Source organism: Sminthopsis crassicaudata, chromosome 2 (genome assembly GCF_048593235.1).
Source record: "Sminthopsis crassicaudata isolate SCR6 chromosome 2, ASM4859323v1, whole genome shotgun sequence".
NCBI classification, from domain to species: domain Eukaryota; kingdom Metazoa; phylum Chordata; class Mammalia; order Dasyuromorphia; family Dasyuridae; genus Sminthopsis; species Sminthopsis crassicaudata.
In genome coordinates this window covers 675,988,243-676,014,253 of record NC_133618.1, presented here as the reverse complement: position 1 = coordinate 676,014,253, position 26,011 = coordinate 675,988,243, and the positions used below count along the sequence as shown (strand labels likewise).

Below are 26,011 nucleotides of genomic sequence, written 5' to 3'. Positions count from 1 at the left end.
AAAAATCAATTAAGATATTCCTCGTTTGTGGGGATCTCCTTCTCTGCAATTGTTTCTAAGAAGAACTTTTCTTGGTTCTCTTCCTTTCCTGCCCATTGTGAAGTGTTGTTCTCAGATTCATGGTCTCTATCCTGAGCTTATTCCTTCTTTTATCCTTTGTTTTCCTCCTGCAGTTAGAGCACTTTTATGGATTTTCTCCAACATCCTTCTTTTTGCTGTCTCACTCTTAGAAATATCAATTCATGAGGGAAATAATGTGGCTGGAAGCCACGTTCCACACTAGAAATTATCCAGTGTCCCTAACGCAGGCCTTCTCTGTGATCATTCTCCTTCCCTTTCGCAGTCAAATGAAGGAGAAATAATACCTCACCTCATCGTTCCTATTACAATCACAGCACATTTGTCTGTCATAAGGCAGCAGTCATGAAAACCATTTGGAACTGATTGACCAATAGAATTGTACAGATCAATGGAACAAACAAGAAAGAAGCAGAAATAACTAAATTTGGTAACCCGAGGTTTGGGAAAGAGCTCTCCATTTGACAAGAACTTCTGGTGAAACTGGACATGAGTCTGACAGAAAGAAGGTCCTAGCCAGGACTTATCAAACTTTGGCCCACAGGCCAGATGCGGCCGCTGAGGACGTTTATGCGGCCCACCGGGTTATGGCAAATGGGACTGAGGGGGCGGAGACAGAGTGGGAGCTTTTGTTTTTACTATAGTCCGACCCTCCAACAGTCTGAGGGACAGAGAACTGGCCCCTATTTAAAAAGTTTGAGGACCACTGGCTTAGACCAAGATCTTAGACGATACTCCAAAATAGGGAGGCCTGAGAAAGGCAGTGATGGGCAAGCCATGGATGGACAGCCTGTTCTTCAGCACATTCAAATCGTGCTCCTGACAGTGACTAATTGTGTGACCCTGGGCATGTCACTTACCTAATCTGTCCCTCAGTTTTGTCAGAAGAAAAATAAGGAGGTTGAAATCAGTGGTCTCAAAGTTTAAAATATTATCTTTATGTTTAAATGTCTGTAATTCTATTTTTAAGTTTATTATGAAACATTAAAGCATTTGGATAGATTTGAATGTTTATATTCAGAGAGGAACTTTTTGGATAGTCCACATATTTGCCATGAACTAATGGGTTTTCTCTCTCTTTCTGTATATTAAAAGAGATATGTGTATATGTACACATATATTTATCTATGTATGTACTCTAAGTATGTACACACATATGAACACCTCTCTCTGTTTTTTTGTTCCCCTCAACCTATAAAAACACATACAGATTCCGAGTTTAGTCACTGGGATGCAGTCTACAAATTGTATTCCAGTCTAGTTTGCCCCCAAAGACTGCTAGAGAAAGATGGCCTTGATTTTTAAAGAAAATCAGATCTTCTTTTTAATAAGCTCTATATTATATTTCCTTCTTAATTAGCCCGGAGAACAGAAGAGTAAACAAAAGCAGTTTATTACCTCGCAAGGTTCACCAGTACCCTAACTATGGATTATTAATGGCCATTAGCCCCTTTATAAATTTTATGAAGATTCACACGCAGAAAATAACTTTTTTCTTGGGTTTTATTCGGATCATGGTGCACCAAATTGGATTTTAAATTCCCTCAATTTCTGCTTAGCTCTTATGAAGGTTGCCTTAGGCAGAGCTACATAAACATGAATGTGACTCAGAGGAAATATGAAGATATTGATTTTTTTCAATAACCTAACTGGGGCTTTGAAATAGGAATATATTACACTGATTCTTTACTCGTGGAGAGCAACGGGGCAGTTCTGCTGCCAAGAATCTGCCACTTCAACGGTGCCCTCCTCAGCAAGAGCCCCGCCTGGGCCCCCGAAGCGATATCAATCCCCGCCGCCGATCACCGAAGGGACCAGAGAAGTCGCCGATGGCAGTCCCCTCGTTTTAGAGACGAAGAAAGCCAGGGCAGGAAAAAAGGATTTTGCCAAGAAGACGGAGAAGGACAGATGGCGGAGAGAGTATCGGGACCCGTGTCACGGGAGGCCCGATCCGGAGGTTTTTCCCCACCGTACTTCTCGGACTTCCCAAGTCAGACTAACAAGCCATCTGGACCGGTCCCTTCCCAGAGTGAGGGCGGAGAGCATTAATTGTCACCTCTTCTCATCCAGGGACTTCAGGGCAATGAGGAGCCTCGGTCTGATCATTAGCTCCACTGAATATATTCATTTTACCTACAATTTTCAGGAACCATCTTAAACTCACAGCACTTTCATTTACGATGATTCATTTATACACAGAGAGAGGTGATTAGTGTAATGTGCACCACAACTCCAAAGGAGAATCCCCATGAAAAAAAAAAAATTGTGGACAAACTTTTCCAATGAAATGGGGAGAGGGGGAGACTCCAGAATTCCTGGGCTTGGTTCCTAACAAGGCAGTTTTATTTTCCTTGTTGGACAAAGAGGGAAAATGGTCCCGGCAGGGGGGGTGACAGAAAGATGGATGCCAGAGGCAAGGAGAAGAATATTCCCAGAATTCCAAAAGGCCAGCATCCAGCAAGTCCCAGTTTTATAGCCCAGCAGACAGGTCAGAAAGACCCAAATTCAAATGAGGCTTGTATGACCTTAATCATACAATCATAAGTCCCTTAATCTCCATCTGCCTCAGTTTCCTCACCTGTAAAATGGGGATTTTGATAATAATAGTGTCTACCTCCCCAGGGTTGTGCAAAGATAATCACAGTAAAATGCCCAGCATAAAGACTGGCACCCAGAGGTTCCCAGAGAAATGCTTCTTCCTTGCCCTTCCTCCTGCCGCACCTCCCTGAGGCCGCGAGTCCCTGCTTAAAGACCCTCAGTGAGGGGGAGACCATCTCCTGCCCAAAGTGATCCGCTTCAGGGTGGCTCGGCTGCTGAGGGAGTCTGTCTGGAAACCAAGCTTGATCATGCTCTTTTCCCCTTCTTGCCCTCACCCTGGTTCTGCCTGCGGCCGCCTGTCAGAATGAAACTCAGCCCTCAAGCATGGGGCCCCCTTCAAAGATCTGAAGGGAGTTCTCATGCTCCCCTTAAATCTCCTCCTTCCACATCCCATGTCATGGGTCAAGGTCCTCCCTCACTACGGTGCCCAGGGCTGAATGTGAGAGGCCGAAGGCGGCAGAACGCAGAACAACAGCCCCGAGTGTTCCGCCATTCGCAGCGCCACAGCCTAATTTTACACAAACACCTTTCTGGGAGAAAAGAGCTTTTTTACTCCCAAGTGTGTGGCCACGGCTCCCAGCTAATCCTCTGAGCTCCCTCCTAAGACCCTCCCTCCGCTGCACCAGAGAGAAGCAGCTCAGCGATGAGCCCCCCAAAGCACTTAGTGATCCCTGTTAACATCTCCCCCAAAACACTGACAGGATGTGATCGCCCCAACATCACCTACTGTGTCACACCAACAGGGCGTATGTGATCACCCCAAGATCGCCTCCTCCATCACACCAACAGGGTGTATGTAATCACCCCAAGAAGCCCTCCCGGCCCAGGCAGGCCCCCAGAGGCCGCGAGCAGGACTTACTGGTTGAAGAGAATTCGGGAGCGCACGATGAACTTGAAGATGTACTCGAGGGCCTTCATGGCCTTGTAGAGCGGCTCGTGGACGCCGGGCTTCTCGGCGCTGTCCACGTAGCTCCTCAAGACTTTGGTCAGTTTCCTGGGCAAACACAAGACACGAGCCACCATGAGTCGTCAAGTGCCACTGATGCGGCCTCTTGGAGAGGGGAGCACTGGGAAGCCCTTTCCCCGTAGGGTTCCAGTGGAACATCAGTTCCTGATCCCACACGCCCACTGCATCATTGGTGAGGGGAAAACAAAATTCCCCCCAGGAAGATGCATTTTTGGTAACTAGAATAGCCAAAAGCAATCCCCAAATTTTCCACTTTCTCCTCCTCTTCTTCCACTTTGTCTTTCTCCCCTTCTTTTCCCTCCTCCCTCTCCATCTCTTTTCCTCCTCTTCCCCCTCCTCTTCTTACACTTTATTTTGCTCCCCTTCTTTTTCCTCCTTCATTTCCATCTCTCTTCCTCCTCCTCCCCTTTCTCCAACTTGGCCTTTCTCCCTTTTCTTTTCCTCTTCCTCTTCCATATCTCCTCCTTCTCTTCCTCCTCCTCCTCCTCTCCTCCTTCTCTTCCTCCCCCTCAATCTCTCCTCCTTCTCCATCTTTCCTCCTTTTCCTCTTCCATCTCTCCTCCTCTTCTCCTTCTCTCTTCTCCTTTTCTTTCTCCTCCTCTCCCTCTATCTCTCCTCCTCCTCTCTTCCTTCTTCTACATCTCTCCTCTTCTCCTTTTCCTCTTCCATCTTCCCTCCTTCTCTGTATCTTCTCCTCCTTTTCCATCTCTCCTCCTCCATTTCTCCTCCTCCTCTATCTCTCCTCTTTTTCTATTTCTTCTCCTCTTCCTCTTCCAACCCTCTCCCCCCCCCCATCTTTTTCTCCTCTTCCTTCCAGGGTGAGGACTCTGTTGTCCTTTGTCATACATCCTCAAGGTCCAGCCCTGTGTCTAGTTTAGGGGAGGCACATTATCAGTGTTTATTATCTGACTTCCTTCAGACAAGAGGTCCAAATTATCCCCAGCTCCATCCTAGTGGGCTGGCCTGGGAACCTAGGCCCCAAGACCAACATGTCTCCTGCGCAGAATGGAACCAGGTCTACATTAGCTGACAAGGGCCTGTTGGCAGCACCTGTGTTGGAAGGGGCCCGCCTTCCCAGCATCCTGAAGGAAAGCGGTTTTTAAATAGACTACTGAATATTCTTCTTCTGAAAGCCCACTTAGGAACAAACGAGGCTGGCTGTCAAAGGCACTGCTGACAAATAGACAGTCACAGAGAAAAGCTGTCACTCATCCTTCCTGTGCCCGGAAAAACCCACTGGAGGCGTGGGGCGTTCTCCGAGACCGTGAGTCAGCCTCACTCAGGATGTGAGGCAAGAAGCCAAGCGGGGCCACTTCCAGGAGGGACGAGCCGCGTGGCACTGGGAGGGGGCGAGTCCCAGCCCCCGTCCCACGGACAGCCCCGGCCACGTCCCACGGACACTCTCGGCCACATCCCACAAACACCCCCCAGCCACATCCCAGGCACATCAGCGGGTCCTTATGAAGAGACTATCAGAAGGGAAGCGAAGGAGGGCTCTGAGCGTCTGATTAAAATGTCACGGGCCTCTTTCAAAAGAAGGTGAGCGGGATGGCTCAGTGGGCAAGGTCAGGGAGACTTAGCACCGACATGCCCTGGACAAGTCACCCATTCTCAGGATCCTCTGAAAGTGCAAAGCTCTCGAGACGGAGGAGCACCCTGCCCGAGCAGGGCTGACGGGCTCTGTGCTCGCCCCAGTGACGTTCTTAATCAACAAATGGGCAAAAAGAAGGGGCAACGACTGAATTACACCCAAGTGAGGACTTCTTTAAAAGGGACTTATTCATCTGCTTAACCCTTCTTCCTGGGCCACGGACCCCTTGAAGTCTGGAAGCCTGACTGGATTCTTAAATGCATAAAATAAGACGCACTGGATTATGGGAAAAATCAACAATAGAGAAAGAAGATGCTACTATGGGGCCTGGGGGCAGGAAGAACTGAGTTCAAATCCAGCCACAAGCACCATGTGTGACCCTTGCCAAGTCCCTCAACTTCTGAGCTTCCTCATCTGTGCAGTGGAGATAAGAGCAGCCCCTAGCTCAAGGGGAGACATCTCTAAACAACGTGCTGAGCCCCGTGCACACAGCAGGTGCTCTGTAAATGCTTACTGACCCTTTTCCAAGTTCACAGATCCCTGATCTATGGTTATCCAAAGACCAGAGAAAGAGAAACTAAAAATAACAAACACCCTCACCCCAAAATACATACACACACTCACACACACACACACACATACACACAGTCACACACACACTCACACACACACACACACACTCACACACACTCACTCACACACTCACACACACACACACTCACACACACACTCACACACACACACACTCACACACACACTCACACACACACACTCACACACACACTCACACACACACACACTCACACACACACACTCACTCACACACACACACACTCACACACACACTCACACACAGTCACACACACACTCACACACACACTCACTCACACACAGTCACACACACACACTCACACACACACACTCACACACACACACTCACACACACACACTCACACACACACACTCACACACACACACACACACACACTCACTCACACACACACTCACACACAGACACACACACACACACTCACACTCACGCACTCTTCCTGGTTTTGTTCAAAAATGACAGAAAGTGACTCACGTGTACGCCAGCGTGGCGCTGAAATGCTTCTTAATGTAGGTTTCCAACACAGGGTTGAAATGCTGGAACTTCCGGTCCGCAATCAGCCCGATGATAAACACCTGCCAAAGCAACACTCGTCCCGTGACCCATTGAGGAAAAAGCCACTGTTCACTGCCCGCTCAAGATGCCCACTGCCCATTCTTGAGGTGCCCATTACCTATTTTCACAATGCCTACTGCCCACTTGAGATGCCCACTGCCTGCCCTCAAGATGCCCCTGGGGAGTTGGATCGGGCACGGCCAGCATGCCCACCTCCTGGGCCATCTGCCCCCGGGCACTCAGGGCTGGGGTAGCTTTCTTCCTCCACGTGGAAATCCCATTCTCAAAATGATGAAGTTTGTCATTAAAAGGAGGATTTCCGCCTCTGGAGAGACTCTCCTGCACGGGGGTGGATAGCGAGCAGCGCCCAGCAGGAAGGGGAGGGAGGGAGGACGGGTGCACCGGCCTCGGCTTCCCCTGCCCCGCATCAGGTACCGCCACCTCTGACCAGAGGAGCCCCTGAGGAAGCTGTAGGCGGCCACGCCGCTCCCTCAGTGGGCCACCAACATGCAGGGGTATGTGTGTAAACACACAGACACACATAAGTGCACATACGAAGCACGTGTCACACACACAGCCGAGCTCCCCAGCTCTCCTTACACACACACATAAGTGAGGGTACGTGTGTCCTTACAGACTTCATGTCGCTTGTATCTGTGCATGTTGTACACACATATGTGCACATACACACCCACGGATGTGCATGTGTAAGTATATAAACATACACACGCCGGTGTCTGTGTCCACACTGAACACTCAATCTATGACATCCCATCTAACGTGTGAGTTTATGACATGGTTCACACATCAGAGCTCTATCATCCCGGTCTAGAGCATGTAAACGTGCTCCGTCTCTCTACAAAATTAGCCCCGGCACCCCACGGGTCCACCCCGGAGGACAAAAGGCCCTGTGGCAGTGGTGAGGGGAGGGCCCGCGAGCGTCTGCTTGTGCCAGGATGGCACCGGGCCCCGGCTCTTCCCCTGGGCACGGCCCGGGGGGAGAAGGCCCCTGGGAACGGTGGGTCCTTACCAGAGCGTCAAAGACGAGCGTGTCAAACGTGTCACATTCAGAATTCTCCATCATGATGTTAAACAGGGCGTCCAGCGTGTCCTGGAGGAACTGTGGGGAGCAGAGAGGCGGTCATTGGGGGGCCCCAGCACACTCCCTCTACCTCCTCACTAAGCACAAAGGACCTAGCTACCGACTGAGCCCAGGCCAGAGGCCAAGGTCCTTGCCGTATCCTGGGTTCCTCGGCCTAGCAATGAGCAATGAGCTTTTACAGTGACAGAGGAAACCCGAGAGCTGGGTTATCGAAGTATTAACCGACAAGTTCACCGATGACAGGTAGAAACGCTGACGATAAATAAAGCAGAGCAGAGACCCGCACTGTCCAATGGTCGGGAGAGAGACCCCTGCCAGCTCTGGGCCTCCCCGATGGAGCTCCGCCGTTCCCCACTGCCACTGGGCACAGCAGCTGGCGCTCCTCGGAGGAGCCGGCCCGGCCCCCTGAGCCCTTTCTGGGCCACCAGAAAGTCCACCAAGAAAATGGCTAAAAATCCAGGCTCTCCTTCTGGCAGCCCCTCCCCCTCTCCCCACCGTTCTCAGAAACACCTAAGAGGAAGCTCCCTCCAAAACAAATGTCAGGAAAAACCTGGAGCCCCGATAAAGGGCCTCACATCTCAGCCGCTGGCACCTCAAACCTGCATTGGAGGAGAGAAGGGACCCAAAGAAGGGAGGAGGAGCGCCTGCCTCCAACGGGACAGACTCCCCAGGCCGCGCCTCAGCTGGGCCGCCTGATCACTAGGGGGTGACTTCTCAAAAAAAAAAAAGGGGCTTCCAAGTGGGCATTTAGGGTTAGAGTTAGGGTTAGCCCCAGCCTGAATGCCCCCTCCTGCCAACAGCTTCAATGGGGCCCCTCAGGGCCCCCGCAATGAGGGGCTGTGCTCCCAGGTCTGGAGGAGGGGAGCCTGGGCGGCCTGGGCCGGGGGTGACCCTCAGAACGTGATCCGGGAGATCACTACATGGTAACAACAAGATTATACAATGGTCAACTCTAAAGGACGTGGTTACAGACCAATTTCAGCTTCACGATGGGGGAGAGCCGTGAAAAACGGGCTAAAAAACTGGACTTTACTCTCCACAAACTGAAATCTAGGGAGAACCATGATGGACAAGAGGCCCCGGCCTGGTGGGAAGGCAGGATGCAGGAGCAACGGCGGGGAGGTCGTGGGGACGACTCCTGAGGAAGAGGAAGAGCGAGGAGCCTGGCGGGGCGGGAGAGACAAGGAAGGGAAACTGCAGGGGACGGGACGGGCTAGGAGCAAGGAACGGAGCAGGGGGAGACTCGGGCGATTCTGAGATCGCCTCCCAATGGAACCAGCAACTGCTCATCTGCGGAAAAGAGAGGGCTCTAGAAAGAGAGGAAAGGGGGGAGCCTCCGAACCGGAGACTCTTCCAAAGTGACCATCCCATGAGCCTGTTCTGGACTGCCCTCAGCGAGGGGCCATTTTACTTGGGAATTCATTCAGTAACCCAAGGGAGCAGAGGAGAAAAAGAAGGAATAATCAATCAACTGGGATGAGTGTTATTAATTATTCACTTGCAAAAAAAGTGATTCTATTCAGTTGAACAATATGATGAATTGCATTAAATCCAAAAGAATAATCTCAGGAGAGAAACTTCCACCAGGACCGTTTCCATTTGAACTTCATCGAAGAGGAAAACAATGAAAAAAGAAAAAGTCAAGGGAGAGGAGAAGAATGGAGACCAAGGGTCTACTGGATCAAGAAAAAGAGGACTGAGAAAAGCCTCCGAACAGTGGAAAAGATCAATGGTCAACTCCGGCCAATGCCCCGAGAGCCGTCCGGGCCAAGCGGAAAGGTCGGGAGTCGGTCAGCAAACATGGACGGCTGGCTAGCAGACCGGCTGTGGCCGCTGGAGGGGATGAAGGGCCAAGTGAAAGCCCTGAAAGATGGGGGCAGCCCTCGGCGGGCGGGGGGAGAGACGGGGAAAGGGTGACAAGCAGCGGAAAGGAGAGGCCGCGAGCTGGCCAGCATCCGGAGCGGAGGGGACGGGATCCAGCACACGACGAGAGAGGATCAATTAATCATCTGAACGAGATTTGCAGAAGCCAACAGTTTCCACTTTGGATCGGCCAAAAGGTTCTTTGCTATCAGGAAAAAACTTGAAATTGAAAAGCTAATCCCGGCTTAAGATGTAGCTTAGTTCTTTTGCCAAAAAAGCCATATGAACAGACAGAGGATGAATTCTGGGAAGAGCAGAATGACATTCCCTTTCAGGCTAGACGCCAGCCACAAAGCCAGCTCCGCTGCAGATAGCTGCGCTCCTTCCTTCTTGCTCACATGAGCCTTTCTTCTTCTGCAGGCCCGGCGCTTGAAAGCCCAGGGGCAAGGCCGGGACCCAGATGGCCCCGTAGGCCCACGTCCATTGGCCAAAGAAGAAAACGCAGAATGTCGGCAAACTGTCCCAATTTATCATTTTGAGGAAAAAGCACCTGCTCTTCTTCCAATAAGATCATCCTATGTTCATTCACCCAACACACGTCCCGGAGCCTTTCAAGGCAGCTCAGGGACGTCTTCTTCATTGGCTCTTGCCTGAAGAGCGCCGTCCACACTGTCCCTCTCGACATTACACCTGGTGCGTGTCTGTGGATGGCTCCCACACCTACAAGTTTTTGAAGCCAGACACCATTTCATTTTCTCTTTTATATCCGGCTCTTTGTATACATACAGTAGGAGCTTAATAAAAGCCCCAACCCAGAGGGCTCACAGCTACCGGTGAGTACATGAGAGAGTTCTAGACCAAATTCTGGGGGAAAAGGAGGAAAGAATGAGAAGGCTTGGTGGAGTCAGCGCTGTTTGGCTTGGACCCAATGAAGGGCGTGAGCAAAGAGCTTACGATGCCCAGGATGCCTTCAGGGGACTTCTCTGACCTCAGTTTCCTCCTCTATAAAATGGAGAGCTTGGACTCAATGGCTCCCCAGGGTCCCTGCAACTCTAAGAGGAAAAGAATATGAGATGTGGGCCGTGTATCACCTTAACCACTTCTCCTCCATCCACTTTCATCAACTGTCTCAGATTCTGCTGTAACAAGTTGGTGTTGGAGCGCCATTTCAGAAGGCCCAGGAGATCCACTGCCAAGAGAAAGCAAAATCAGCTCCGGCCAGCTACCGGGCCCCGCCCTGACCCTCCCGGCCCGGGGCGGCCCTCCCTCCCAAGGACATCTGGCCAAGGAGCTCGCCGTGGCGGCCGCCCTCTCAGACCGCCCCCGCTGAGACCCCTCCGCCTGCTCCGCAGCTGGAGAACAGAGAGGGCGAGGAGAGGCCGGGGCAGCCCTGACCCTCCCAAGGACATCTGGCCGCCCTCTCAGACCGCCCCCGCTGAGACCCTTCTGCCTGCTCCGCAGCCGGAGAACAGAGAGGGCAAGGAGAGGCCGGGCAGCCCTGACCCTCCCAAGGACATCTGGCCGCCCTCTCAGACCGCCCCCGCTGAGACCCCTCTGCCTGCTCCGCAGCCGGAGAACAGAGAGGGCGAGGAGAGGCCGGGGCAGCCCTGACCCTCCCAAGGACATCTGGCCGCCCTCTCAGACCGCCCCCGCTGAGACCCCTCTGCCTGCTCCGCAGCCGGAGAACAGAGAGGGCGAGGAGAGGCCGGGGCAGCCCTGACCCTCCCAAGGACATCTGGCTGCCCTCTCAGACCGCCCCCGCTGAGACCCCTCTCCTGCTCCGCAGCCGGAGAACAGAGAGAGCGAGGAGAGGCCGGGGCAGCCCTGACCCTCCCAAGGACATCTGGCTGCCCTCTCAGACCGCCCCCCCTGAGACCCCTCTCCTGCTCCGCAGCTGGAGAGCAGAGAGGACGAGGAGAGGACGGGCCCTGGCGCCGGCTCTGCCGGACTCACCGTTCTGGGTGAGCTTGGTGGAGCAGACGAGCGTGGAGATCTGGAAGGAGTCCTTGCTGATGGTGCAGCTGCCCAGGCTCTGCATGCTCCTGCCCGTGGCCGAGTGGCCCTTCTCCTCCAGCTCCACCTTGGTGGACGGCAGGCACAGGTACGTCGAGGCGTCCTCCAGCTTCTTGGCTTCTGCCTGCGAGGGGGGTCCCCGTTGTGACGGGGGAAAGTCAGGGGAAAAGGCGCCAAGCCGTGCGCACAGTCAGCCCCACATGTGCCCGTGTCCTCCCGCTCAGGCGACACACTGGCTCACACTCATACTCACACTCATACTCACACTCACATTCGACACTCGCTCACACTCACTCACTCGCACCACACTTCTGTACGCATGAGCTCATGTAGACTTTTCCAGTCCAGCATTGAAATAAGCATTTAACTGGTCTTTGACCCCCCCCCCCCAGCCCTCACAGCACTTTCCTTTCCATCTCCCAGTTTCTGTGACAACCTGGGCTCCCCACAATGCCCAGGGATCTTCCCACTTCACCACGATCCTCCCGAACCCCAGAGAATTGACCTTAGACACATAATGAGTTTTCTCATAAAAATGGGAGACGCCGGCCGAAGCCGACCCCTTTTAAAGGAAATCGGGACGGCTCCGGGCTGATCGGACGGTACCTTGTACACGATGAGGTCGTGTTCGCCATCTCTCAGCGTCGTCCCGTCATATCGCATCAGCTTCACAAAAGCCAAGGAAAAGATCTTCTCGGACTTGTCCTTAGCTGGAATTAAACACACAAACTGGTTCTGAATCAGCTCGGCTTCACGCTATTTCACAGCATTACTTAGGAATCGTGGGAAAATGGGGCCGAAGGCTGGACAAACAGAATGCAAAGGGCCAGCGTCCCCTGCACGCAATCTCTGTCTCTGCCGCTCCCACTGCCTTCCCCCCCCACGCTCTGCCTCCCCCCCTTTTCCTTGTTTCCTTCCCCCTTCCCTTCCCCGTCCCTTCTTCCATTTCTCTTTCCCCCTTCTCCTCTCTCCCCTCTGTTCTCAATACTTCACGTAGAAATAATGTCACTGATGGCGGCCTCCTTCTACCCCCTCAGACCTCGGCCTCTGAACCCTCACAGTGACCTGGCTGAAAGGCTGCTGGCCCTCCACGTGGTGCGAGTCTCAGACTAAGGCCCTACGGTCCATCGCCAGATCCCAGACCTCGGCCCTACGGTCCGTCGCCAGATCCCAGACCTCGGCCCTATGGTCCTTCGCTAGCTTCCAACAAAGAGACCTCCCACATTGGGAAGGCCGGACAATCCTGGTGCTCCAAGGACAAAGGCGTCAAGGACCCAGTGATCCCTGCACCAGACCACGAGGAAGATTTCGGTCCATGTCTCGGATGTGCAGACACATTTTTGCCACGTGCACATCGTCCACCAGACGCAGGGATCAGTCGGCCCCCTCAACGAAAGCCCTCCCTCTATCAACACAAAATCATGTCTCACCCATGTAGGTCCATAAATACACCCAAGGGAGTGAGGGATAAAACCCACTGTGAAAAATAAAACTGGGGTGGCTAGGGAGCACAGTGAGAGAGCACCAGCCCTGAATTCAGGAGGACCCGAGTTCAAATCTGGCCTCAGACACTTAACACTTCCTGGCTGTAGGACCCTGGGCAGGTCACTTAACCCCAACTGCCCTGGGGGGGGGAATTTTGAAAAGAAAAAAAGAAAACTGAAACCCCTCCAAAGACCAAAGACAAATAATTCTGCAAACCTCCCCTCCTTTCACTTGCCAAATCCAGGCACTTTCTCCCGATCCTAGTCCCCTCCTCCAAGTCTCCCAGTTTCCTTCAAAGCCCAGTTCAAATCCCATCTTCCACCGATGCTCCATAATGACACCTCCTTCCTTCTGTCGATTACCTTCAATTCACTCTCTCTCTGACTTCTCCGTACAATGGTGTTTGCATTGTTGTCTCCCCCAACAGGGTGCGAACCTCTTGAGGACAGGTCTGCTCCTTGCCTTTCTGTGGCTGCCCAGCACACAGCCCGGCCTGGTACGCAGTAGGTGCTTAATAACTGTTTATTGCCTCTCTGCATGCAGACGCTCCCCTCAGGAATTAAGCAACCATCAGAAAAGAAATCATATGGTAGGAAAGACTCCGAATCCAGGGTTCTCCATGAAACATCCTGACGATTCCCAGCACGCTGACTGTAATCTCCCTGAGCTCAGTTCTCCAGATACAAGAATCCAATCCTTCTAAGCACTGAATGTCACCACAAGATCAGCAGGGACACGAATGAAGAAGACGCCCATTTCAAGGGCCTCGGAACCTCGGCAGCATCTTCAGCCCTCGGAGGCTCAGCAAGGCAGAGCCGGAAGGACCTTGGATGTCCCCGGGCCCCGGATCTTAAGGTGGGAAGGACTTCGGCCATGATGGCAGCCGTCTTCTCAATTCTCAGAAGAGGAAGATCAAACCCTTAGAAAGAAGTGACTGATGGGGACAGGATCCAGAGCCAGGGAGGATCTCCGAGCCATTCAGCCCGAGATTCCCACTTGACAAGAGTCAGAAGGCCAGGCCAAGGGAGTGAAGCGAGAAGCCCAAGTCTGCATGAGTAACTACCGCTACGTTGGGCGGGCCACCTGACGTCCGTCTTCCTCAGTTTCCTCACCTCTAAAATTGTAACAGCGCAGCACCCGCTCAGTCTGGTGAGGATCAAAGGGGCGAATACTTAAAAACTGAGCCCTGGCTCCTGACACCGAACCCTAGGCTCTCCCCAGGGTAGGATCTCGTTCTTCATTAACTGCAGTGTCAAGAGTGTAACGAGTCTGGCCCAGGACAAAAGTGTGGGCCCCTCTCTTCCTGAAGCGACAAACATGAGGACTGCTTTCTTACTGAGGCAAGAGCCGTTCGGAAGAATAAATGGCAGCGATTGTCTACACACGGGTTCCCCGATCCTGCGGTGAAGTCTAATATAGTTGGGGCTGCTCTTATGAACCTTCCTAATTTCTACAGCAAAATAAGGGACTCTCCTTTATCAGAGCATCGTTAAGTGCTGTGATTGAGGAGGTGGCTCCCAGTGCAACAAACCCACGGCTGATTTGTGGGGGGACGGCAAGTGCTCCAAATACGGCGCACAGAGTTAAGTTCTTAGCAAAAGTAAAATTCAATGAAAAAGACTCAATCGAGCTTGCGATCAGTGACAGAGAGGAGAAAGGAGACCTGTGGAGCCCCCTGAGCCAGCCAGCAGCACCTCAGAAGGACAACTCAAATGGTGGGCAATCAACGTTGAAAATCCCATTTTCTGGGGAATAATGTCACAGAAATGTCACGATTTCAGAGCTGAAAGGAGCCCTCGACATTATCCCCAACAAATGGTCCACCGGCCTTCGCTTAAAGCTCTCCAGTGAGGCGGAGCCCAGCCACCATGGGAGGCAATCCATTCTACTTTGGGCTAATCCTAATAATTAGGAAGTTCTCCAAGCCCAGATTGAGTCCAGCACTTCCTAGGATTCTGACGAGTTCAGCCCTCTAGGGCCAGGAAGAATAAATCGATCCCTCTTTCACAAGAGTCCTTGAAGACATCCATCCTCCCTGCCCCATAAAAGGGATCTAGGCCTTTTCTACCCTGACCATCCTCCTCTGGACAATCTCCAGTACAAATGAGGCCTCCGAGGGAGTCATACAAACTGACCACGAGCCCTGGGCCTGAGGAGACTCCCATGTCCTCGGTGCCGGTCCCCACAGCTCCCTGATCCAGCCAAGGCTGCAGACAAACATCTGCTCCCCGGCTTTTATCTGCGACTTCTAGTTTTGGGTAGTCTGATGGAGCAGATTGAGCTTCCCAAACCCCATTTTTCATGAGATGTAAGCAGATGTTCTAGCTCATCACATGTTTCTGGAGCTCAGTCAATCATCCAGGTGTTAATCGCCCTCCATTCCAGCTTTCCAAAGACCACAAAGTGAAAGGGCACGGCACCTGCACCTCGATCCAAGTATGGGATGGAAGCGCCAAAGGGCAAAGGGCTCGGCCTGATCCCTGGGCCTTCCCACCGGACACCTCGGCCTAAGATGAACCGCTCTCGCTACCGGGCTATTCAGCCAGTGGATCCCAAAGGCACCGCCCTGGACAATTAGCCATCGAGCCAACATCTCTCCTTTTCCATAAAGACAACCTGAAAGACCTAACTTTGCTAACATCAGCGTAGCCCCGATCACCTGTCCCAGCACTTCAAGGCCCTGCCACAAAGAGGAAATGCCGCTCCTCCAGCACAACGTCCCCTTTCTAGGAAGGTCCCAGACGTCTCTTAGAAATCACCATGTTTTATACTGGACTACTTGCCATCTAGAGGAAGGGGTGGGGGGGAAGAGGAGGAAATTGGAACACAAAGCTTCGCAACGATCAATGGTGAAAATTATCCTTGCATACGATCTGAAAATAAAAAGCTTCAATTAAAAAAAAAGGAAAGAAATCCCTGTGTTTTGTTGTGGAGGTTCAGCTTTAGGTAATGTCACTTGCTGGAACTCTGTCTTCCCAGAAATCAGCGGGAGTCAGGATCACCAAAAAGCTTTCTTCTTGGTCTTTTGGGGTCGCTGTCAGGGGATTGGATCTAGCAATCTCCACACCTCCTTCCTCTCTCCCCACCGCCTGGAGAATCCTCAATTTCCTTTCCTACTCCACCCACACAAGTCACTTCCCCTTCTTCATCCCTCCAATGGAGCCAGCACACAATAGTTGGGGAGGGTCATCCTTCCCACATGTCAATACAGAACTGTCCAATTGGCAATTAGTCTCACGTGCTCCATCATCCAAGTGCATTTGCTCAGTTCCAGCCCTTCACAGTCTCTACTGAATTTTCAAATCAAATGCAGAAAGTCCAGTGGCCGTCATGTATTCATTTCAGACGGCAGGTCATGTCTTTGTCAAGCAATAAACGCTTCCCAATAAATTTTTCCCCATTCCTAAAAACAGGTGAGTAAGAAAGGGAGGGAGCAAATACAGTCTCTGTCCCTCCATCAATTTCTTCGCTGAATTTGATGTGGCAGCTTTCAGCCACTGATTGTTTAAATATTCAATGAATCAGGGCTGCCTGCAGGCACGGTGAGACCTTAATCTGGTTCTAAGACCCTTAAGCTTTCATCTTTCTCACACACACACACACACACACACACACACACACACACACACATATACAAGAAGCCGGACAAGGTTCCAGCCACGAGACAAACTGAATCCTAGTCCAAATTCTGCCTCAGACACATATAGTGACCTTAGGTAAACATTTAACCTATTTGCCTCGACTTGCTCATCTGTAAAATGGGAATAATTACAGACTAGCAACTACTTCCTGGGGCAGTCTTGTGGTTAAATGAGATAATGTTTGCAAAGTGCTCTGGTGCTCTTGTAGTTACTATCACCACTTAAACAAAGATGATTATCAACAGGGAATTATCAGATCCAGAGTAGGAGCGGCCCAGATCGTCCACAAAGTCCGCAAGGTAGCAAAGCGCTCCCAGTCATGCACCTCGGCACGGCTGCACGTAGGAAGGCTGGCTCGGCATCACATCAGAGCAGGCTTCAGAAACACAGGAATCAATTTAAAAGAGAGCAAGCGGATCCTGTCGTGGATTTAATCCCCTTTAAATCAACAGGACATTATTATTTTCCTCTGAAGCAAAATGAATGTAGCATAACTTTGGAGAGGTCAGCTGAAGAGTCACCCGGATGTGGCTGCCTTATTTATTAAAGATTTTTGGAATAAAAGATACAAATAGCATCATTTCATTCCACGTAGAGGCCTGAGTCTAAATGTTTTCTGAATATAAAGACAATAAAATGGAATCACCGAGATAGTGTAGAAAAAGGCAAGAAGACTTTGATTTTCCTACTTTCCAAAGCAAACGATGTCAAATTTCAGCTACTTCTTTCCATTAATATTGCACGCAACTTTTTGGGCAGCCGTCAGATCCCCCTCGACAAACAAGTAGGGAAAGAAAGCTTTCCCTAAGATTCCCCAGAAGAGGCGGGCCGGCAGAAAATACTTTCTCCTAAAGGAAGGCCACTGTGAGTGAGGCAAGAGCTACTTCCATAAGCACGAGGTTAAGGCTGGAAGGGTCAGGACCCCGACACTGGCAATTCAGAAAGAAGCCGTGGAGCCGGAGACAGTCCTGGGGGAGGAAAGGTGGCCCTTCTCCTAGGAAGCACCTCAGAACTCCCGGAGAGTCCCGGGGAGTCCTTCCAGCCGGGCCGGCTTGTTCCGAGTTTCTCCCAAGGCCGTCGCTGCTCCCCTTCTACCAACCACAGAGCAATGAGATCAAGCACTACTCACAATCCTGGGAAGACCGGTGACGGAACGTGAACCTCAAGTGGCTGCGGTTGACATCCTCAATGGGAATCGCAACCTGCATCAAAGAGAAAAAATTACAGGTATTCTTACATCTTCAAATGGCTTCTCAAATTCAAGCAGAGTTTGAACCTCTGGGGGGTCATGGCTCCTCCCTGTCCACTAGGGGTTCAGGGGGCCAATGGAAGCCTCTGCAGAATTATGGGTTTTTAGCTGTCCTAATCTCACGTGGTTCTAAAGGAAATCATTTATATTTAAGCAGTTATTCAAATATTCTCTTAATCATAAAGTCCAGGTTCTGAATTCTGAGTTTTAAAGTTCTTAAGCATATCTTCAGATTCAGTTCTGGTGACAATGACAAAAACCTTTCCTTTTCCACCAAGAGAGAGCGGGTTTAATCCCACGCTCCCAATTTCTCCTGGCAGTGGTTGTAATGAAACAAAGGCCGAGCCGGCCCGGCAGGCCAGATGGGAAAGGCGGCTCATCGCCCTAGAAACCTCGGCTCGTTTGGAACGGCATTTTTAAATCCAATTTCTACTTTACGACACTGCTTCTCGCTCTAACCCTCGGTACCTGCATGCCAGAAGCCGGCCCAGGCCTGATTTTCCGACACCCCAACCTTTGCTCACCCAGGCTCAGACATGGTTAGTGGCAGGTTCACTGGGTTATATCAACAGATGGCTTTCTTAAGGAATCCTGGGCCTCCACGTGACAGGGGCCCAGTCTGGACATCTTGGGGGGCGCTCCCTTGAAATCATTCTATCTCTGTGTCTCTCTGTCTCTATGTGTCTCTCTCTGTCTGTCTCTGTCTCTCTTACACACACACATACACACACAGACCCTAACAGAGAGGAAGACAAAGTGCTCCCTTTGGCAATACTCTGGCCATTTTTCTCCATGAAAGTCCTGTGCTTCTGCCCCAAAGGAGCGGAGCCTGTGCCAAGGAAAGCTGGTCTTGTTCCTTAGCAACCTTGGGTGACTTTTGTGGGCTCCGGCTTCCTTTCAGGGCCAGTCAGCACACAGGATTACTGGGGGTGGGGAGCAAGCAGGGGGAGAAGGAAAAGGAAGGGTGGGGAGGAGAATAAAAGGAAGAGAAGAAACAGAGGGACACAGGGAAAAGGAAGGGAAGGGGGAAGAAAAGATAGAGGGGGGAGAAAAAGGGAGGGAGAAGAGGAGAGAGAAAGAAGGAAAAGAGGGGCCGTGGCTTCTGACAAAGGGACCCGGATCTGGGCACACTGTGAGACCCGCCATGGCTGCTGCTTTGCCTATAAAACTCTGAGACCCTTACTCATCCGGCCCCGGGATTTCATGGCCGTGGCCCAGCAAAGACTCCCTGACCCTCGCTTTCTTCCCCTTTGAAATGGGGCTGCGAGCAGCCTTCTCTGGGACCCTGCAATACCAGGAGCAGAGGAAGGAGGGGAAAAGGGAGGGTCAAATGGGGGATGAGCCAAAGGGCGAAGGGCGCGCCTGCCAGGAGCCCCAACTACCTTGACAGTCTCGAACCACCGCGGCTGCTTCACTTGGTAGTAAATCACCGACTTGTACTCGGAGAGGGCGTCGTCGCCGGCGCCGGGGAAGATGACGCTCTGCAAAGGAAGGGTCCGAGAGGTGAGACTGGGCCGGGCCGGCCCCGCAGGCCTGCTCCCCCCGACACACACACTAGAGAGACAGACAGACAGATACACACACACACACACATACACACCAGACAGACAGACAGACATATATGAGGAGGAGGAGAGGGAAAGTTCTAGTCAGAGACACAGACAGAATCACAGAGACAGACTTTGCACAGAGTCCTCCCTCGGGCCACTCTACGGGCTGAGAGAAGCCAGAGCATCCCCTCGTTCAGGCTGGGCCAGGAGCTCACAGTGAGGGGCCCCCACTTTTAGGCTGCAGGAGGAACAAGCCCCGCAGCCTAGTCCCAGGAGGCATCCCCGTGTTTCCTCCTGGACAGGGAGCCTCCAGGCCGCCACATGGAAAGGGCCTTTGCTGACCTCTGGAGAACTGGACAAAAGGGCCTGGGGTGGTGCAAGCCCAAGAAACATCATGGCAGGAAGAGATGGAGAGGGGGACAGGGGCGTCACCCAAGGCCTAGTGACTGTGCACAAGTCACTTAGCTCTTTGGGACCTCCATTCCCTGGGAGAAGCACCTCCATGCCAGGGCTGTCTGAACGATCAAATGAAGTAACGCAGATCACGTGATTATAAATCTCAAATCGAGAGAAAAGAGCGAATGTTAAACTGGGAGCAGGAAAGAGTTTTTATTTTGACCCCCTCAAGGGGCCAAGCAAAATGTCTGTGCAGTGAACTGGGGGACAGAGGGGGAACCGAGGGAATATGATATAAAAAACACAAGTTCTGAACCAAATTTAAATAGATTGATGGATTCATCACAAATCTAAAGCCATTCACGGGGACCCAGAACCCCCCAGCGCCAGCCTCTCTGAAAGGCAGCGGGATGTGGCCTATTACAGGCTTAAGGTCAAGGAGACCCGGCTCCACCTCCTGCTCAGACGTCTCCCGCCTGCATGACCTTGGGCAAGTCCTAGCCTCTGTCTCAATGCCCGCATCTGGAGCCTGAGGTCAGACTAGCTACGGGGTCCGGCAACCCTCACTGGCAACGTCTTCCCGCTCTGCCCAGGATGGGCAGTGCTTCTGTCCCACGTGAAGGATGGGTCTGGGCCCGGACAAGGCCCTTTTTAAGGCCATTCTAAAGCTGGACAGAGTGTCCGGGCCCATCTTGGGCTCCCAATAGAGGCACGAGAAGGGAGGGACTCCTCTCAACCTTGGTAAAGAGGATGACATTCTGCTCAAGGTTCCCAGCGAAGGAGACCCAGGGTCTCCCGAGTGCTTCCCAAGGAGCTCGGGCCTCCCAGAAGTCCCTGAGGAAGCTTGGACAAGAAAGGGAGTGCCAAGGAGTGGCCTTCCCCTTGTTCCTCAAGGCCCACACTTTAAAGACTATCTCACAACAGACAGAAGCAAAAGGCGCTGTGGATGAGCCAAGTTTTCTCCTCCTTCTGAAATAAAGGGAAGGGGCAGAAACAAAGGGCTCTGGGAAAAAGCGGCCCCCAATCCCAGAAACGGTACCTCCAATCGCTTTCCATCTTCATCATAGACAGACACGGTGACCTCGACGTTCTTCGCCGTGGTCTTGCTGCCTTTATCAAAATCTCCTTGAACAAACGTTACATAAATATCATTCCGAACATCACCTGAGGGGAAAAATGATACCCGTAAAGTCAATCCATTATGCATGGCGTGACAGGGAATTATGCAAAATTTGCCAAACTGCCGTCTACCCTCTCAGAATATTATAAATACTAGATCAGGCGATTAAGGAGCATTTACCCAAACGAGGATCTTTTGAAAAGACAGACTAATGGTCATCTTTAGTCACCAAATACTTCATTTTCACTTTGCCTCATCAAAGATGAAGATACAGCCCGGAGAAATCCTAATTACCTCTTCCGGCCTTCGTGCAAGACAGTGATGCGACCACCCACCTCCAGAGCACCCCAGGTTCAGAACCGAAAGAAGCCTTGGCAGGGGCTAGCTCACAGCATCACTGTACAGATAAGGAAACTGAGGCAGAGAAAAAGGAAGTGATGACAGCCCAAGTCCACAGAGGCAGAGAAGATGAGGTAAGATCTAAGATCCCAGGTTGTCCCCCATGATCCCATCCACCAAAAAAGCATCAACTTTCTCTGACTGCTCACTGTTAGGTTCTTACTAAGTGCTAAGTTGGTACTTAACAATTCTCTAGCTCCGAATTCACACCTTTAGTTCAAACCTTTAAGGAAGTTTACGCCTTTGAAGGAATACTTTAAAGGAGCTTGTTCATTGGTTGTAAGTATTTCCCACAAGCCCCTGGAGTACCCACAAGTCCATTCTCTGGGAGGATAAAAAGAGAAGTTAGAGTCTGGAAGAGTCAGTCTGGATTGGGTCAAGGAGAAGACGTCCCATGGATTCACAAGTCCAGCAATCCCACACTTTTGGAGGGGAAGAAGAGGATTCGAGATTCTACCACCTTCCCTCTGGCTGGAGGCTCCAGAAGCTCACCAGTGCCACCAAAGGCCCCACCGTCCGCCCCACCTTCCACGTTTGAGACCTGCATATCTGACTTTGCCCCAAGGCTGCCTTTCTCACACTCCTCCCCTCTCCAGCCCCTCAATCCCCCACCTTACCCTTGCAGCAACCATTCTCTCTTCTATTCCTCCCCTCTCTGCACCCCCTCCAACCTGTCCTTCCTGAGTCCATCAGAAGAACCCTCCCTTAAACAGATACTATCCTCAAATCATAACTAGAAGCTGGGGGGCTGGGCTTCATCTTCCCCTTTATTCTCCAGAAGAAAAAAACAAGTTTGTCAAAGAATGGCCGCCCACGGTGGCCAGGGAACCAGAGGCAGAGCTGGGGCCTAATCTCAAAGGCTCTTTCCTAGACCGCCGTGGCCAAATCTGGACGTTCCTCTTCCTAAAACCTGCAACAACGACCTAATAGTGACCAATGTCTTCATCCGGCATTCAAGGCTTTCAACAAATAGATGCTGGCCAGCCCTTCCAGCGCTCTCTCTTCCAGCCCCTCTGTTGGTACTCCGTGCTTCTCCTACTTCCTGCCTTACTCATTTTATTCCCAGTGTTTTTCTCTCAGGGCGACTCTTTTACATGGGACGCCCCATCAGACCCTAAGTTCCAAGAGGGCAGGAACGGAGTCTCAAGCCACTGGCAGAGGCCCACAGGCGCTTCTTAAAGAAATGAACTCGGACTGCTCTTTGGAAGGGCAATTCTGCGGCTGAAGCTCGGGACAGAACTCAGTAGAAAAGGCCCTGAGATTAGGAGAAGGCAAAAGGAAAAGGGGAGGACAGAGGATGAGACGGAAAGACGGTGTCAAGGGAACAACGGACACAAGCCTGGATAAGCCTGGAGAGAGAGTGGAGGATGGAAGGGTCCTCCAGGGTCAATTATGGCTGACAGACTGAACAACTCATCTGAGTAAATACCAGAGAAGACCCACAGTATGACGAGGACTGAAGGAAGCTCAAAGAGGTGGAGATGACGAGCAAACCCTGGAGGCGTGGGGTGTGAGTGTACCCGCTCCCCTAACTGCCCGCCTCTGGACCCCAGCCGGCCTTTACCGACCACACACCTGCTCCATCCCCAGCGCTACAACAGCCATGGAGAACGCCTTCCCTTCGCCAACCCAGGGCCTGCTCCAGCAGCCCGGACCGCCTTCACACTTACCCGGCATAATGATCTCCGGAAAGCCCATTTTCCGAGCAACGGCAGTGGTTCTGTCCACTAAGTGGGGAAACTCTTTGCGAATCTGGCGAATATCTCCAGGGAGAAGCTTCAGTGTTACCCACAATCCTAAGGAAGAAAAATCTGAGTTTAGACAAAATAGACGCTAAGAGATTGTTTTTTATTTTTTAAGTCAGAATTTGAACTCGGCTCTTCTGAATCCAGATCCAGCACTTTTCCAATCAATTCTCAGAATCATCCAAGCAAAATGCTTTAATCACAATCGTCACAGGGGATGAGGGTGGGGGCGAGGGATGGAGGCCGCCACCAGGTTTGGGAGCACCTGCTCTCCAGAATAAATGATTTTTTAAGCATATGGCACTGAAAGTAGGCAAGAAGGCAGGGCTGCTCAAGGAGTGGGCTGCAAAGACTGGCATCTGCGTCTCTTCCAAGGAGGAAGAGGAACGCAGGGGAGTCACTCAAACCCAAGTCTGACGTCTCTACAGAAAATCAGGAAACTCCCAAATCCCTTCAAGGAGGAGCACGTCTAGGAGTTCCGTCTCTGGGGGCAATGTTTGCTTTCACAAAACCCTCCTTTCAACAATCAACAAGAGTTTCTGGCGTGCACCACGGATGCTGAGAACAGCACTCGGCGCTGCCTGAGGGACGGGGCTAGACCAAGGCTTCACCCCTGACCTCATGGGGCTCACGGCCCTGGGAAAACAGAGGGTCGAGGCCCGGTTCAATGAGATAACAATTATGACGGTAACCAGCATTCACTTGGCACTTTAAGGTTTGCAAGGAGTTTTACCGATATCATCGCATTTGATCCTCACGACAATCCCGGCAGGCCGGTGCTGTTATTGTTCCCATTTTACAGATGAGCAAATTGAGGCAAACAGGTGATATGTCCTGCCCGGTTTTTTAGTGACTGAAACTGATTCCAGGCCGAGCTCTCTTCATCGTGGCACCATCCAATGGCACAAAGGTTTCCGACTTCAGAGCTGAAAGGGGCCCCAAAGGCTACTGGGCCAACCTCCTCCCTTTACAAATGAGGGGATGAGGCTCTATGACTTGGTCGAGGTCACATATATCTCATAGAGCCTCTAAACTGCCCCTGCACCAGACGCAGGGAGGCGCTCTCCCCGTGTTTAGACAAACAGCCCTAAGGAGCCTCCCTGCCAAGTGCCACTTTCCACCTTCCTCCTCAGGAGGACCGAGACTGCCGGCTCTCCAGCACGGCATGCACAGAAAGGAGAGTTGGGGCGGGCCATCGGGAAGGAGGAAACTGCGTGTCTCTCAGCAGAGTCTGTGACCCCCGGGAGAATCCCGAATAACCGAGAGACTGTGCAGGGATACGGAAGGAGGCAAAGAGCCGGCCTGGACTCCTCCTCTCGTAAACACGGGCAGCCCGGAGCTTCTGGGGAGAAGATGGGGCACAGGGACAAAAGAGCCAAAAAAGGGCAGACTTTCACTCACTGGCGAAGGCGCCGGGCCAGAAACAGCATCCCTGTGACGGAGCCAAGTCCGCTGGGGAAGGAGGGAGACACACCCGCTCTCTGACCCTTCTTCCTATTAGTCCCAGTACTACCATCACTGCGCAAGTCTTCCTCCCACGGCTATTACTGCTGCTGGAGCTTCTGCTGCTGCTGCTATTAGTATTACTGCTGCTGTTCACACTGCTATTACTACTACTATTATTCATACATTCCTATTGCTACTGTTACTGTGATTCACATGAGTACTATTACTGCTACTGCTAACCATCCTATCACCTCTGCTTCCATTCTCACTAATACTGCTGCTACTGCCGCTGCTGCTATTTATATTAGTATTACTATTATTCATACAATTACTGCTACTACTTCTTCTTCTACTACTACTACTATTACTATTTATATTACTATTACTGCTACTGTTCTTCATACAACTGCTACTTCTGCTGCTGCTACTGCTCCTGCTGCTATTTATGTGACGACTACTACTATTGCTGCTACCATTCATACTCCTCCTCCTCTTCCTCATACTCTTCCTCCTCCTCCTCCTCCTCCTACTATTACAACCACTGCCACTGCTACTTCTACGACTCCTATTACCATGGCTGCTGCAATTCACACTACTCCTACTGTTTCTACTCCTGCTGCTTCTACAAAGTACTAACAATAATGAGGATGATGAGGATGATGCTGTTTGCCTAGCCCTTTAAAACTCTGCCCAAAAGACCCCTCAGATGTGCAGAGGAGGCAGATGTCACTTGTTAGAATTCTTAGGATCCAGGCTCACAGAAAAGGCAAACAAGGATCTGGAATGATTCTCCACTTGTCACAGGAGTGACAGACAGCTGTCCAACCAGGGGGACCTCAGAGGATTCTAAACAACTCCACCATTTCACAGACAAGGAGACTCACCCAGACTGACTGAGGTGAGATAACTTGGCAAAACTCCCGCAGCTGGAAGTGCCCAAGTGGCAGGTTTTGAACCCAGGCCATCTTAAGTCCAGGCCCAGAAATGCATTTTAGGGCAGAATCTCTAAAGGAGGACTCAGCTGTGTGGGAGAAGCAGGATCGATCACGCCTCGTTTTAAACAAACGAGGAGAAGAAAGTGGTTTCCAAACGTCCTGGAGCTCTGCCGGCACCGCGGCCTTCCTCGTTGCTATGAAGGCGGGCGGGCTCTTTCCCGGAGGGGCGACGTGTAAGGACAGCTGGCAGGGGCCGCTATTGCTGGTTTTCGGGGGACGGCAGAGAGAACTGAGGATGACAGACAGGACGCTGCTACTTACTCCTCTCCCCCATGTCAAAAAGAAGTGTTTCTTTAAGGAAAACGGGGGAAGCAGCAGAAGGAAATCCACTATCTTAACTTGAAATTGAACATCTGGGAGATTCAGTCCCCTTTGACTGAAATAGTGTAGGCTTAGGGAGACTTTATGTTTGCTGCTCAATTAGACTTCATTTAAAAGGAACGCCTGAAAGGAGAGAGAGATGAGCACTTTTCTCCATATGGTTTTTAGGGGCGTTGTTTTTCAATCCACCATCACGGGAGCAGCAATGGGCCGCAGTGGGCAGCAGTGTGTCCTTGGAAAGAAAATCTGCACTCGAGAGTCGCCTCTGACACAGACTGGTGGAGTGA

At 51.6% G+C, this 26,011-nt stretch overlaps 1 protein-coding gene across 2 annotated transcripts in view; it reads right to left on the bottom strand.

Moving 5' to 3' along the window:
- Nucleotides 1–26,011, bottom strand: part of DOCK1 (dedicator of cytokinesis 1) — a 465,334-nt gene that overhangs the window by 368,239 nt on the left and 71,084 nt on the right. For both annotated transcript variants that reach the window (XM_074297159.1, XM_074297160.1), the window contains exons 13-22: nt 22,888–23,013; nt 20,738–20,862; nt 19,135–19,233; nt 17,633–17,705; nt 11,984–12,087; nt 11,318–11,501; nt 10,456–10,553; nt 7,430–7,519; nt 6,319–6,419; nt 3,536–3,670 (exon numbers count right to left, since the gene is read on the bottom strand). In XM_074297159.1, the coding sequence (XP_074153260.1) occupies nt 3,536–3,670; nt 6,319–6,419; nt 7,430–7,519; nt 10,456–10,553; nt 11,318–11,501; nt 11,984–12,087; nt 17,633–17,705; nt 19,135–19,233; nt 20,738–20,862; nt 22,888–23,013 (1,135 nt within the window). The remainder of the gene's footprint in view (nt 1–3,535; nt 3,671–6,318; nt 6,420–7,429; nt 7,520–10,455; nt 10,554–11,317; nt 11,502–11,983; nt 12,088–17,632; nt 17,706–19,134; nt 19,234–20,737; nt 20,863–22,887; nt 23,014–26,011) is intronic.